Below are 14,725 nucleotides of genomic sequence, written 5' to 3'. Positions count from 1 at the left end.
TACAGTTCCTTAAGGAAGACACTAAAATGATAATACAAAACTGTATTACCATTTGTTTTAAAATACCATTTATATTACCAATTGTATTAAAATGGTAATAAAAAATTGTAATACAGTTAATTTGGGGTACAGCAGTTGTAAATGCATTATACACACCAGCAACAGGATACACGTAAGATTTCCTTGTTAAAATTTAGAGAATTAATTATTGATAAGCTGTTGTCCTGTAAAGAGATCTCTTGTTGTAAATTACTTTAAAAAATATTCCTTTAGAGAAGTTTATTTAGGATTGGCAAGAAATAATGCACAATGATGGCTGGGAATTTAACTCAGTGGTTCTGCTGCCTGTCTCGCAAATGCAAGGTCCCAAGTTTGATCCCTGGTACCAAAGAAAGAAATACACAATGATGCAGAGAATGTGACTGAAAATTGTATCTGAAAAAACAGATTTAGCTCAGTGGTCCTGGCGCCTGCCTCGCAAGCACAAGGTCCCGAGTTCGATCCTCGGTACCAAAAAAACCCCCCAAAAAACAGGTGCCGCTATGGCTGCAAAAAAAGCCAAACTCATTATGACGTTTTGCCCATGAACCAGCCACTTTTATATATGAAATGTTTTAAAGAGATTCACAAATATAAATAAATTCTTTAATGAAGTAAATAAATTTGTTGATTATTGTAGTAATTTTTAAAATTGGTATGCATACTATTAATACAGTAGTACCTTGGTTCATGTTCTGGTTTCTCTCCCTGATTCTCGTCACAAACTGAACTGAATGAGAACAGAATCAAATTTGCTCATAAAGTCAGCATTGAACTTAACCATTGAATTTGGTTTGGTTTTCATCCAACTTGGTTAGCAACCAGAATCATGGAAAGAATTAAGTTTGTGAACCGAGGTACCGCTGTATTTAAATTTAGGCAGTTATTCAGATTCAGGCAACTAACTAGAAGTGGTCTGTTTTATAAACTTTTTATTAATTAATAAAAAGACAAATAAAAATAATTAGATCCATTTGTACCACCAGTTGTTCAAGCCAGCAGAAATACCTGCAATCCCATTACCAAGGAGGCTGAGGCAAAAGGATCACTGTGAATTTGAGTCCAGCTTTGACTACATAATGAGCTCAAGTCCAGGCTTAAATGCAGAGTGAGACCCTGTCTCAAAAATAAATAAAAAGAAAAAGGGTTCTCTAAGGAAATTGAATTTAAACAGATCTGGAGGACTAATACTTATCTATCCATCAGTGTAGTCTATGTAGATGTTTTGTAAGGAGGTGTCCATCTAAGATTGTCTGAAGCAGTGGGCGCCTCCTTCATTAATCTTTGCAGACTTGAACTTTCAGGAAGGGTTGCTGTGGAACAGTTCTCCTCCAACTAGGAGGAAAATACCACTGTGATTACTCCCCTAGCTTTTTAAAATAGAATATCCAGAGTTCTTAGTTGTGGCTTTAATCTACCAGAAGGTTTAATTGCAAAAAATCATCAGACATATCTATACATGAGGTTCAACTTTGTTGAACCCTAGATATCTTCTTGTTCTAAACTTAGTTTTCAGGGAACTTTGCTCTAAATACAGTCAAAGCATATATTCTTTTTTTTTTGGTACCGGGGATTGAACTCTTCGGGTCCTTGTGCTTGCGAGGCAAGCGGCAGAACCACTGAGCTAAATCCCCAGCCCTCAAAGCATATATTCTTATGAAAATTATTATTATTATTGTTATTATTTTTGGTACCAGGGATCGAACTCGGATCCTTGCGCCTGCGGGGCAGGTGGCAGAACCACTGAGTTAAACCCCCGGCCTGAAAATTCTAATAATTTATATGTATAAGTATTTAATATTTCATGCCTGATGGGATAGATGTTTTGATACTTGGCCACTCCCTCAAACTGTATTTCTATTTACCTCTCAGTCTACTTGTGTTTAACAAACTACCAGTCCATCTACCCCACCCCAAATGTTTAAAAAGACCTTGTGTGGTGCATGCCTGTAATCCCAGCACTTGGGAGGCTGAGGGAGGAGGATCACTGTGAGTCCAAGGCCAACCTGGGCTACAGAGTGAGTTCAGAGCCAGCCTGAACTACATAAGGAGACCTTGTCAAATAAACAAATAAATACACACACACAAACAAACCTTTTCTATGTTTTTTTCTTTGCCTGTGAGGCTACTGTATGGCCCCCAGATAATACTTCATATCTGGGGATTGCTGAACCAAAATGGTTACATATCATGTCTAGTTATCAGTTAAGTGAATTGTGGTTTATTCCTTATTAGGTTAATTGTTCAGCCTTTTTTTTTTTTCTTTTTTGGTACCAGGGATCGAACTTAGGACCTTGTGCTTGTCAGGCACAAGTGCCGTGCCACTGAGTTAAATCCCTGGCCTTTGTTCAATCATTTTTGATCTTCAGAGTACTTTATTCATTCCTCTAATGAATGAATATGTCTCTTCCACCAGACAGGATGCTCTTGGAGGACAGAAAACAAGTATTAACTAATTCTTTATAGTATCTATTCATTAAAAAACAAAAACCAAAATACCATGCCTGGCACTGTGATGCTCAGTACATATTGGTTGAGTATTACATTGAAATGGACTGTGAATGTTTGCATAATGAACATGGAGGCCTAGAGTTTGTCTTCTGAATTTGACTTACCCAGTTAAAGGAATTTTATGGCATTCCAGACCTTGACTCTACTCAGAAAATATGACAAATGACTTTGCTTCTGGAGGTGATGTTTTATAAGTCCTTCTTAATGAGCATTCCTTTCCCCATGGAAGAAGTTAGCGATTGGCTTGGTGGTGTTCTTTAGCTGCATCAGAACTATCTGGGAACTCTGCAGCACGTGGTGCTCCAGAGATTCTTGGCCATCTGGTTCAAGGGAGGTTTCTAGGTGGATCGTGAAAAGAGCTAGAACCATAAACCTTTATCATCTCTAAGATTGCTTCTAAAAATGTTTATCTCATATGAGTCTAAGATTTTCAAGTTCATATCAAGTGGTTGTTGGCTAAGTAATAGCCCCCTTAGGCCTGATCTCTGCCTTCCAGATTTGCCGAATATTTTAATGCATAATAATTTGAATTCTTGAGCATCTGTTTATTTCTCTAAGCAGACCAAGTGAGAATAAATGAGTTGTTAAATTTTTTGAGATAGGGTGTCACTATGTAGCCTAGGCAGGCCTCAAACTCATGGCAATCCTGCCTCTGCCTCATAAGTGCTGGAATTACAGGCATGAGCTACCACACCTTGCATTAAATGAGTTATTTAGCTCAGTCTTCATAGTGCTTATATTTTGTCTGCCTTCAAGTCATTCCTGGCTTGTAAATGTCAGATAAAGTTGAACCTGGAGTTAAATTCTGTAGTTATACTTTTTTGTTTTCTTAAATCAGGGTAGCTTTTTGCTTGGTTCCTGAAATAATGTAAAAGTGAAGTTTGGGATCTGTTGCTGCAACAGCTGCTGTGATACACTATTGGACTGTATTTGGTATGGTAATGGGCTTTAGCTGTGCGCAGTGGCTCATGTCTGTAATTCCTGCTCTTGGGGAGGCTGAGGCAGGAAGATAGCAAGCCTAGGCAGTTTAGCGACTTCACGAGACTCAGTCTTAAAAGAAAATCTTTTTAAAGGGCTGGAATGAAACTCATTGTGAAGCCCCTGGGTTCAATATCCATTACCACCAAAAAAAAAAAAAAAAAAAGTTTCTTTTCTTTTTTTTTTTTTTTTCTTTTGGTTCCGGGGATCGATCTCGGGTCCTTGCACTTGTGCAGCAGGCGCTGAAACCACTGAGCTAAATCCCCGGCCCAGGGTTTCTTAAGAGAACTGTAGTATAGTTAGGGAAAACTAGAGGAGTCATTGTTTCATTTAATTATTTAAAAAACAAGATTTTACCTCCCAGTATCTTTAAAGGACTCATTAGTCTGTTCCAAAGTCAACTATCATAATTCAGTCTTTTGATTAAAACTACTTTGAGTATTTTATTTATAATTATTTTTAGAAAATCCATTTGTTGTTGTTGGTTTGTTTGTAGTGCTGGGGATTGAACCCATGGCTTAGCCCATGTTAGGCAAATTCTGTATGCCTGAGTCATATCCCCAAAGCTGGACAATATCTTTTATGCCAGTTTGCATAAATTTAAGTACTTAAATAATTTTAAAACAATACTGTCTATACTATTTAAGGAAAAAATGTTTAAATCCTGTTTTGCCTTTCCAGTAGAAAGGTTTTTTCTCTTTTCATAGATTGCTTTTTCTGACTTAATTTTTATCCACTCTCTACAGCTAAATAAAAGTTCTAATGGGGTGGAGACATTTGGAATGTGGATGGGCAGTTGTAAAAATGATTATAACTCTTACTACATTAAAAAATCAAAGATGGTGCTGGGGATGTTGCTCAGTGATAAAAGTAATTTGCCTACATGGAGAAGGCCTTGGCTTAATCCCTAGCACTGAAAAAAAAAAGGATAAATATAAAATGACTAGGACTGTGCTCTTTATTATCTGTTGTCTGAATACATTCACAGACAATTTGATAGTGTGATAAAAGTATTCTCCCAAAAAGGACTAAAACAGCAGAAAAGCAGTTAAAACCTTAAACATATATACCATTCAGAAATTTTAAAAATTAGATTATGTTAAGGGAATTTTTCCTGTTCTAGTTGATGCTTAGGGTTTGTAGAAACTGCTATAAATTACCAAGTTTTTTATAAATCACCCAGTTTTCTGTTGTACAAAATAGTCAAAGCATTTGAGTGAAACAGTCCCTAAGAGACAGTACTAAAATAGAGATAGTAATCAGATTACCAGTGTATTGAAGTCCTCCTGGCCATTTTATAATTTTTCAAAATATGACATAACTAAATTTTACATTGTACATATGTTTTATGTTGGGTGTTTTCCTGAGAGTGAAATTTGTCTAGGGAGATTAATCATATAAGAAGCATGTGACTGTAGAACCATAATTATGAAGAAAGAAAAGGATAAAAAATAAACCTGGGTAAAAAAAAAAAGAGTGGAAAATTATGGGCAACTATTTAATATTTGAATTTGTTGTTGTTGGTTTGGTTCTGGGGATCGAACTCAGGACCTTGCGCTTTCGAGGCATGCACCGGAACCACTGAGCTAAATCCCTGGCCCAAATATTTGAATTTTTTTTTTTTTTTTTTTTGCTACCGGGGATCGAACTCAGGTCCCTGCACTTCCTCAGCAGGCGGCCAAACCACTGAGCTAAATCCCCAGCCCATATTTGAATTTTTAAATGGAAAAGGAAAAGGGACAAAATAGGTTCAGTGGAAGGAGAGAGAGATAACAGCAGCAAGCAGATCCCTGCTCAGTGTTCTGTAGGTTTGTTGTCACGACACCTGTGTTATGGGATGTCCAGGCTGGAGCTCACTGATTCCTCAGAGGACAACACTCTGATCCTCAGAAGTTTGCCCTCTTTATTTCCCTCTTGTCACCTCAGTTACATCATTTAACATGCTTTTCACAGAGCCACGTCTTGTGTATGATAACTCAACCATATGATTTAAGATAATTTGAAAAAAAGAATTGGAAGAAAAGATGCTTGGCAATTTATGTATGTGAAATTAAGGAATAGGAGATTGATTTTCTAATGCATATTATCTTCAGCATTTCTTGGCTGTTGAATTTAAGGAAATGGATTATTTTTCTCTCAAGAGAATGCTGCTTAGAGGTGTTAAGGGCTGTTTTTGTCCCAAATAATTATATTTATGTTTAGGTTACTGTAAATTTTATAAGAGACTATAATGATGTAGTTATACTTAGGACCACCTAGGCAATGTTTTCATTGTTTTGTTATAATTTTGATCACCAATCCAAAGAACAAGTACCTGACATAGTAACTTATGAACTTGTATTCTAATGATACAGGACTCAAGATAGGTACGATTAATTCTGGAACAAAAAGTTCATTTCGAAGAGGAGGTCAAATATGGAAGTCTGGGAAAACAATTTCATGTCCTATAATGCACTGTAATAGGGAATTTGACAATGGGCACCTTCTCTTAGGACATTTGAAAAGGTAAGTAGGATATTCAGGATAGTAAATGCTGAGGATCAAGTGAGTTGCAAAGTGATTTTTTTGTTGTTTTAGGTTGTTTTTCTGCAATTCTGGGAATCAACCCAGAGTTAAGCACATCATAGATAAGTACTATACCACTAGCCAGATAACCCCAGCCACCAGTGTGATTTGTTAATGAGTGGGAGGCACCTCTGTCACTGTGATTATGGCTTTATATTTGAAACCCAAGTTGTTTGTGCTATTTTGGTATTATTATCTCTATATTTAGGTTTCTTAGAAGGCTCAGTGAAGTCAGATTTTTCTAGTGATATTCTGTCTTGTTTATGCTGTAGACGTTTAAGTATGTATATTCCCTTAAATGTCTATAAAACACTGAACAGGATTTACTTTTAAATGCAGTTGAATGAATTTTAATGAAATTCAGCCCATAAATATAAATTTCAAGATACACTTAGAGATACTTGATCTGTCCTACAGAAGCAAATATGGCATTACAAAGTAAGTACTAATGGCAAACCAGTGTAAGCAAAAATAACAATGAAGAGATATTCTATCTATGAGACTTTATCAGTTTGCTGAGTTTTTCAAAGAACATGGAAAGGTAAACATCAAGGGAAGATGATACTAAAGATATTAAATTTTTTTTATTCATTAAGTTTATTGGTACATTTTAGGTATACAATATGATGACTTTGGGAAGATATTAAATATTTCCCCCAGTTTTCTCACTGACAGTTGAAAGATAGGCAGATCGAGAGTTTGGGTCTCTATTCCCTTTTCCAGATGTGTCATTCTGCTCATGCATTATCTTACCTTTAAAAAAATTTTCAAAGCAGTTTAAAATTACCTAAATCTGCTAAATGGTTAAATGAACATTGAAAAGATTTGAAAACATTTATAAGAAACAGAAATGTCTGGCCAGGCATGGTAGTGCACATTTGTAATCTCAGGACTCAGGAGGCTGAGGTAGGAGGATTGCAGTGAGTTCAAGACCAACCAACCTGAACCACACAGCAATTTGCATGGTTTTCTTCCTGTCCCTCCTCATTTTCTTTCATTTCCAATTTCTTCCTTCTCGGCCTGGTGTTCTTGAAAGTACAGTGTGCACACGAATTATGTAAGAGTTTTGTTAAAACACAGATTCAGGGGCTGGGGATTTAGCTCCGTGGTTTCACCGCCTGCTGCGCAAGCACAAGGACCCGAGTTCGATCCCCAGTACCAAAAAAACCCCCAAAAAACACAGATCCGGTTGGCCTGGGAGGGAGCCTTAGTTTTGTATTTCTAACATGCTCCTACATGATGCCAAGGCTGTTAATCTTTTTTTTTTGGTACCGGGGATCGAACTCAGGTCCTCGTGCTTGCGGGGCAGGCAGCGGAACCACGGAGCTAAATCCCCGGCCCCAAGGTTGTTAATCTTTGATTCACACTTTGAGTAGCAAGTTGTTAGTGATTTGTGACCTTATAATAATACTGAAACATTATTTAATATTTTAGTAGAGAAGTACAAAAAATTTTTGAAGGTGTATGTGTTTACTTTCACAAATGAAGCAAAATAGTTCATTCTCTGAGTGCATATCTTTCTAATGTTACTTCTTTTTTGCTGAGTAGGTTTGATCACTCTCCATGTGATCCAGCAATTACTTTACATGGACCTTTCACCAGTTCTTTTGCTTGTGTAGTATGTTACCAAAACTTTGTTACTCAACAGCAATATAGAGATCACCTATTTGCTAAGGTAAGAGCGTGTCCTAATAGTGGGGTTTTTTTTCATACTTCTCTTAAGCTTGCAATTCTAATGATGCACACATATGGATAATAATTATTATTGTCTATGGAAAATAAAATGATTTGGGGCACTGAATTATGAGCAGATAAACATAATGCTACAAGTTAGGAGTCCTAGAGATTATCTTTGAAATCCTCCCTTTCATGGAGTTGCTTTATGAAATTAAATTACCTTGTTCAAGATGCTCTGTGAATTGGTCACATAATAAGAAATAGAACCTTATTCTTTTTTTTTTTTTTTGGTACCAGGGATTGAACTCGGGTCCTTACTCTTGCAGGGCAGGCAGTGGAACCACTGAGCTAAATCCCTGGCCCTAGAACCTTGTTCTTAAGTCCATTACCTGTCAGTGCACTGTGAGGTAGTAACTCCTTTTATTAATGCTAGTATTAAGAAATAGAACTAGTGTTTAAGACTGTGCTATTTAAACCCTCATTAAGTGTTAAATCTCAAGGGACATGAGTTGTTGCATAGATATGCAAATCCACATAATATAGAGCTAATGGGTTTTTATCATTTGATACAGATATCTTTAATGAATTGATAACATTGCAAAAATAATATCGTCCCTCCACATCCATGGGCTCTGCATCAGTGTATTCAACAAACTGTGGATCAAAAATATTAAAAAAATGTGCCTGTGCTGAGCTTTTTCCTTGTCATTATTGCCTACACAATATAACCACATATACTTAGCATTTATACGGTAGTAGGTATCATAAATTATCTAGAGATGGCTTAAAGTATGTGAAAGGATGTGCACAGCTTACATTCAAATACCATGCCATTTTATATAAGGGACTTGAGCATCAGATTTTGATTCTCATAGTGAATCTTGGAACCAGTTCCACCCACAAATACTGAGGAATGACTAGATATTCATTGTGGAGATTTTTAAAAACATTAACAAGAAGAAAATAACTCATCCTGAATCTCTCAGAGACGGACAACCCCTCTTAACATTTTGATACATACATTTTTAGTGTTTCTCCATATAGGGATAGATATTCTTACATAAGGTATTTAAATTGTCTTATAATTAGAAATAATAGTGTTGTAAACATAAGTCCTTAAGTAATTACTGAGTAAATGCATACATTTCTGTTTTCAGCCAGTGAATAACATTGTTCTGTAGGAATATATTACAGTTTACTATTAGTGTATTTGTTAATTAATTTCCTTTGGATGTATTTTTAAATTTTTCTATCATTAAAACATTATTACATTAAACATCCTGCCAGCATAAAGCCTATGAGAACATCCATATTTGCTGTAGATAATGAGTGAATATTTAGATTTTGAAATAGCAAGGTGCTAATGTCCAGAGATCAGTAGGCTTTTAAAAAAATCATGTCTTCAGAATTGCTTATATCTAGGCATATCTGCCTGCAGGGGTTTGAGGTGTGTGGCACTGTCTCCCTCTGGTTTAATGTGACCTGATCCTCTCATAGAAGACCCAAAAATCCAGAAAAAGATTCCTAGAATTGATAACCAAATTCAGCAGTGTAGCAAGATACAAAATCAACACAGAAAAATCAATAGCATTTTGATGCACCACTAATGAACCTACTGTGAAAGAAATCAGGAAAAAAATACCATTCACAATAACAGCAGGAAAAAGTACTATACTTTGGTATTAACCTAACTAAGGAAGTGAAATACCTCTACAATGAAAACTATAGTACTCTGAAAAGGAAATCCAAGAGGACATCAGAAAATAGAAAGATATCCCCTGTTCCTGGATATGTAGAACCAGTTTAGTCAAAATGGCCATATTTCCAAAATTGATATACAGATTTAATGCAATCCTAATCACAATGCCAACAGCATTCCTCAGAGAACTAAAACTTGCTAATGTTTCAAATGCTCATATTCACAGGGAACCAGAAGAGACCCAGAATAGCAAAACCCATCCCTAGCAAAGTAAGAGGTATCCCAATCCTAGACTTGAAGTTATATTTCAAAGCTACAATGATAGAAACATCATAGTATTGGCACAAAAACAGAATTGCTTATATCTAGACCTGTATCTAAAAATTAATGTAGGGAAGAGCAAGGATTCTATGTAGATTCACAGCAGAGAATTAAAGCTTATACTCTCAAGTATATCTAATTCATTTCTGTAGTCTTCTCACTCCTTGCCCCCATACTAAAGAAAATACCTAGAACAGATGTGCACTTTTGAAACAAATTTTGTTGTATAGGCAGGCATTAGTTTTTGAGCGCCTGCATCTGTAGAATGAGATGAGAGAGCTTCTGCTCTAGAATGAACATGCCTTAATGGTAAAGGAGTTATGAGAAAGGAGAGAGATGTGTCAGAGAACTTGACACTGTGTTATGGAGGAGAGTAGATCCTCAGGGGTTAGGGATGGAAACTACAAGTGATGGGATCAGGCGGAAGGAGCCTAGGCAGAATTGTGACTGTGAGAATGGGGAGTGTGCAGCAGAGAGGGAAAACAGCAGAGTCTGAGACTCCTCTTCTAGCTTGCTTACAATATTGGCCTCTGGGTAGTGTCTAGGAACTTGGATTTGGGGATGGCTCATACCATTCTTTTTATGTGAGTGGCTCATGATGTCTAAACTGTGCAAACATTATGGTCTATGCTGAACACCTGCTTTCTTTAGAGGAGTCTGAATTTTGGTACGTGCTAGGCAGAGGCTGCTGTAAGACCCGGGCCCTGAACACTGAATCTCTAATAAACTTTCCCAGTACACCGACCATTAACCTGTGTTCTCCCAGTTTGTTGCCAGAGGAATTAAATGTGTCCTGTGTGCCTCCACTGAGAAAGATCCTTTGTAATCTTACATCTAATTTCCTCTGAACTTCGCTTCATGTGCTTTTTCCCTCTGCCAATTTTGTTTTGTGCCCTTTGATTGTAGTAAGTTGTAGCTGTGATTACAACTCTGTGCTTCACCCTATGAGTTCTAGTAAATCACTGCACCTGAGGCTCCTCTTGGGGTCTCCCAACATGGTACTAACAGGATTTAAACTTGACATTTGCAAGAGGGAGCCATTACGGAACCATTGTGGAGGGCACACTGTTATAAAACAGTGCCATGATGAAAAGAAGTATTTATACATTAGAGCTGGAAATACTTAAAATTCTAGAACCTAGTTTCTTCACTTCTGAGGGAAGGGGGGCACCAAAAGAAAATGGTATTAGATGGCAGTCGTGTTCAGAGTGGATTCAAAGATAGGGACAAGAGACCAGTTTAGGTGACTTTTCCAGTAATTTAGTTTTGAGGAAAAGGTTTTACTCAAATAATATTTAGAATGAAGACTTTCAAGTGAAGAAAGAAATGATAGGAGTATGTATTGCCATGAAAAATGGGAGGTTTGGGGAAAGAAGGGAAGAATGGTACAATATGACTTAATTTCCTGATATTTTTAGTGTCACTAATGACTCTCCCTTTTTCAGAACTAGAGTTCTTTCAGGGGATGTTTGTTTGTTACATACTCTAAATGTTTTTCTGTATTGTAGTGAGCATTTTTATCTTTTTCTTTTGTTAATATGAATTGGTAGTTTAACCTTAAAATTAATTCTTTTGTTTGTGTTCCCCAAATTTCATTAATTTGTTCATTTTTTTTCCTGAGACTCACATATTCCAGGCTATTTTGCCCTTTCTTGCCTTTTTTCTAGAAAGTAGATTTATGATATTTAACTTTCTTTCTTTCTTTTTTTTTTTTTTTTTTTTGGTACCGGGAATCAAACTCGGGACCTTGTGCTTGCAAGGCTGGCACTGGAATCACTGAGCTAAATCCCTGGCCCAACATTTAGCTTTCTGAGAAACAATTTGGTAAAATAGAACAAAGACTTTGATGTCAGACAGACTTAGGCTCCACTGTCACTTCTATGCATGCTGTAGGCAAATTACTGAACCTGTGAGCTCAATTTAGTTATGTCTAACATGGTATTATTATACTTGCATAGAAGATTTCAATATATAATACTCTGGAAGGCACTTTGGGCCTGGCCCATAATCCTGAATAATACTCGTTTTGGCATATTTTATTGATGTATCTGTCACGAGGGCTGTAAAGGAAACTAGTACACATTAGGTTGCATTTGCAGGGAGAAAGGAAGGAAGGGACAAGAAAAAAAAATGCAAATAGAAGGAAAAAAAGGAAACAAAGCTTTTGTACGTGGGGAGGGGGCTTGAGGGGAGGAAATGGGATAAAGTAAAAAATAAAATAAAATTTAAAAATAAATAAATCAACCAGAAGAGGTCGCTAGAAAGTTGCATAAGCTTCATTGTTTTCCATACCTAAGAATTCTGTGTTGTAAAGATGGCATTCTCCAATGAAAGAGAATCAAATTATTCATAATTTGCATTATTTTCCTCCAGTCCTCCCCATTTTCTTTCATTTCCAATTTCTTCCCTGTAGGCCTGGTGTTCTTAAAGTACAGTGTGCACACAAATTACTTAAGAGTTTTGTTAAAACTCAGATTCATTTGACCTGGGATGGAGCCTTAGATTTGTATTTCTAATGTGCTCCTACATGATACCAAGGCCATTGGTCCTTGATTTCACACTTTGAGTAGGAAGTTGTTAGTGATTTGTGACCTTAAAGACACCTGGTGGATATTATATCACTGGACAACATCCTACTTTTTCCCCCTTTTCTGACAGTAGTGGTGACTGTCCTTAAGCTTCTGTGTTCCTTGGTGAATTTGCAGGTCAGTAGGAACTTTTGCACTTTATTGTTTTTAAGGGTATTGGGTCATCAAAGGTATGTTTTTCCTCTATACTAGCTCATCGCCCCCCCATCCCCACCCTTGGTCACCACTAACCTACTTTCTGTTTAACATATTCAACATCTCATATCAATGGACTCAAACAATATGTGGCCTTAGTGACTAGATTCTTTCACTTACCATGTTTTCAAGGCTTATTGATGTTGTAGGATGTATTAGTACTTCATTTCTTTTTATTGCCAAATAATACCTTGTTGTATGGATATGAGCCACATTTTATCAGCTCATTCCTTGGTGGATGTTTTGATTGTTCTTACTTTGTTACTGTTACTAGTAGTGCTTCCATCAATAATCACCCAGATCTGTGTGAATAGGTATGTCACTGTTCTAATAAGGTAAAGTTGCTGGTCACATGATAGCTCTTTACGTTTTTGCAGAACTGCCTGTTGTCCAGTGCACTGCATTATTTGAGTTTCCCACTGGCAGTGGGTGCGGGTTTCAGTTTCTCCACATCTTCTCCGACACTTGCTATCTAACCTTTTGAATGCAGGTACCTTTGTGGGTACAAAGTGATATCTTGTGGTTGTACTATTTTTGATATATAAATTTGTGTCTATTTTATTATAACCACAAACATGATTAAAGGGAATTGATTAGTTTAACCTACCATTTTTCTATATTTCTTATTCCTTCTCCTAGTTTGTAGAAGGTGTTTGCAAATATGCCATACTTTTGTAATAAGTATATTTCAGTAAATTTTTATGTAGAATCCCTTTTTGGTACTACTGAGCAAATAATTTAAACAGGCTTTATTTTTAATCCATTTTGACTCAGCTAAACTGAAATTGTTTTATTTACTTAGTTTAAGCTCATCAAGTAGAAGAAATTTGTATAAATTGGTAGTTAATAAATGTCTTTATTGCTCTTATTTAGAACAGTCTAATTAGAATCCAGAATGTCTTCCCAGGCATTTCTTCTTCTGTGTGGCTCCCATCACATTAAAACAGGAACGGGTTAGGAGAGGAAGTGATGAAAAGAGCATAGACTTGATTACAACGATACAGATCTGTATTTGAATGGTAGATTTGTCTTTAGGGGCGCAGTGTGTTTGCCAGTCAGAGTGGAGATGGGAATTGTGAGTAATGAAAATGGCATCTCAGGGGGTTGCTGTAAGGATTAAATGGGTGAATGTTCAGAATTGTAGTGTGGTGCTTGACCTATACTGGATGCAGTGCAAAGGTAACTCCCTGTCCCTCTCTCTCTGTGCCCCACATAAATCTCGTAAGCACTATGCAAACTTGTTATATTCCTAGTGTTAATTTAACAAGGCACAATATAATTTTTAGGGTTATTATTCTAAAGATCATTAAGAAGTTAAATTATATTTATAATTTCACCTACAATAAACATGCAAACTTTCTCTCTCTCTCTCTCTCTCTTTTCTTTCTTTTTTTTTTTTTTTTTTTTGCTACCAGGGATCTAACTCAGGACCTTGCGTTTGCCAGGCAGGCGTGGTGCCCCTGAGCTATATCCCCAGCCCACAAACTTTTCTCTTTTAATTTCCAATTTTAAGATAGAAAAATGTGCTTAACCAAGTTTGGAAACTCAGATGCTAGAAAAGGCATACCTGTTTGACTCTATCAAAAATTTAAAGAGTAATGGAAAAGAAAATGAGTAGATAGATGTCTGTAAAAACATTTGTAAAATGGAGGATGTTAGAGAAATTAATTCCAATAACTATAGACTGATACAAATTGATGAGGGGACAAAACAATTAAAAAATAAACACTAAGGATATGAATAAGAAATTCACATAACAAATCCAGATACCCAAGGAAATGGTCAAACTCAGTTATAGACAAAAAGTACAAATTAAAATAGCAGTGAATATCATCTGGCAGACTGGCAAAAATTAAAAGATCCATAATACTGGGCGCCAGGGATTTAGCTCAGTGGTTCTGCTGCTTGCCTCGAAAGCACAAGGACCCGAGTTCAATCCCCAGTACCACAAAAAAAAAAAAAAAAAAATCTATAATATTAGTTGCTGTCAGGCTCACTCAGTGCTGGGGGATGCATGAATGAATAGAGCTTAAAAAAAAGCAATCATACAGTGTCCTTTAATATTCAGATATGTACACTCTTTTGACCTGTAAGAGCCACTACTGATAATGAGAATAAAAAATCTATGAGCAGGGCCGGGGATTTAGCTCAG

The 14,725-nt window shown here is 36.5% G+C and overlaps 1 protein-coding gene across 7 annotated transcripts in view; it reads left to right on the top strand.

The window, feature by feature from the left end:
• Znf451 (zinc finger protein 451) overlaps window positions 1-14,725 on the top strand; it is a 99,596-nt gene that overhangs the window by 52,788 nt on the left and 32,083 nt on the right. For 5 of the 7 annotated variants that reach the window (XR_015448832.1, XM_004846100.3, XM_021259390.2 and 2 more), the window contains 2 exons: window positions 5,883-6,033; window positions 7,642-7,768. The exons of 1 other annotated variant lie outside the window; for it this stretch is intronic. Coding sequence is in view for 5 of the 6 variants with exons in the window: in XM_004846100.3 (XP_004846157.2) it covers window positions 5,883-6,033; window positions 7,642-7,768 (278 nt within the window). In the remaining variant the exon portion in view is untranslated. Of the gene's footprint in view, window positions 1-5,882; window positions 6,034-6,432; window positions 6,532-7,641; window positions 7,769-14,725 lie in introns of those variants that run through there. One more of the 7 variants, XM_021259392.2, reaches the window with a different exon arrangement.

Source organism: Heterocephalus glaber, unplaced genomic scaffold (assembly GCF_053883595.1).
Source record: "Heterocephalus glaber isolate CG9 unplaced genomic scaffold, H.glaber_assembly_v1.0 deba00000594, whole genome shotgun sequence".
Lineage (NCBI taxonomy): Eukaryota > Metazoa > Chordata > Mammalia > Rodentia > Bathyergidae > Heterocephalus > Heterocephalus glaber.
This window is presented reverse-complemented; position numbering and strand designations above follow the sequence as displayed.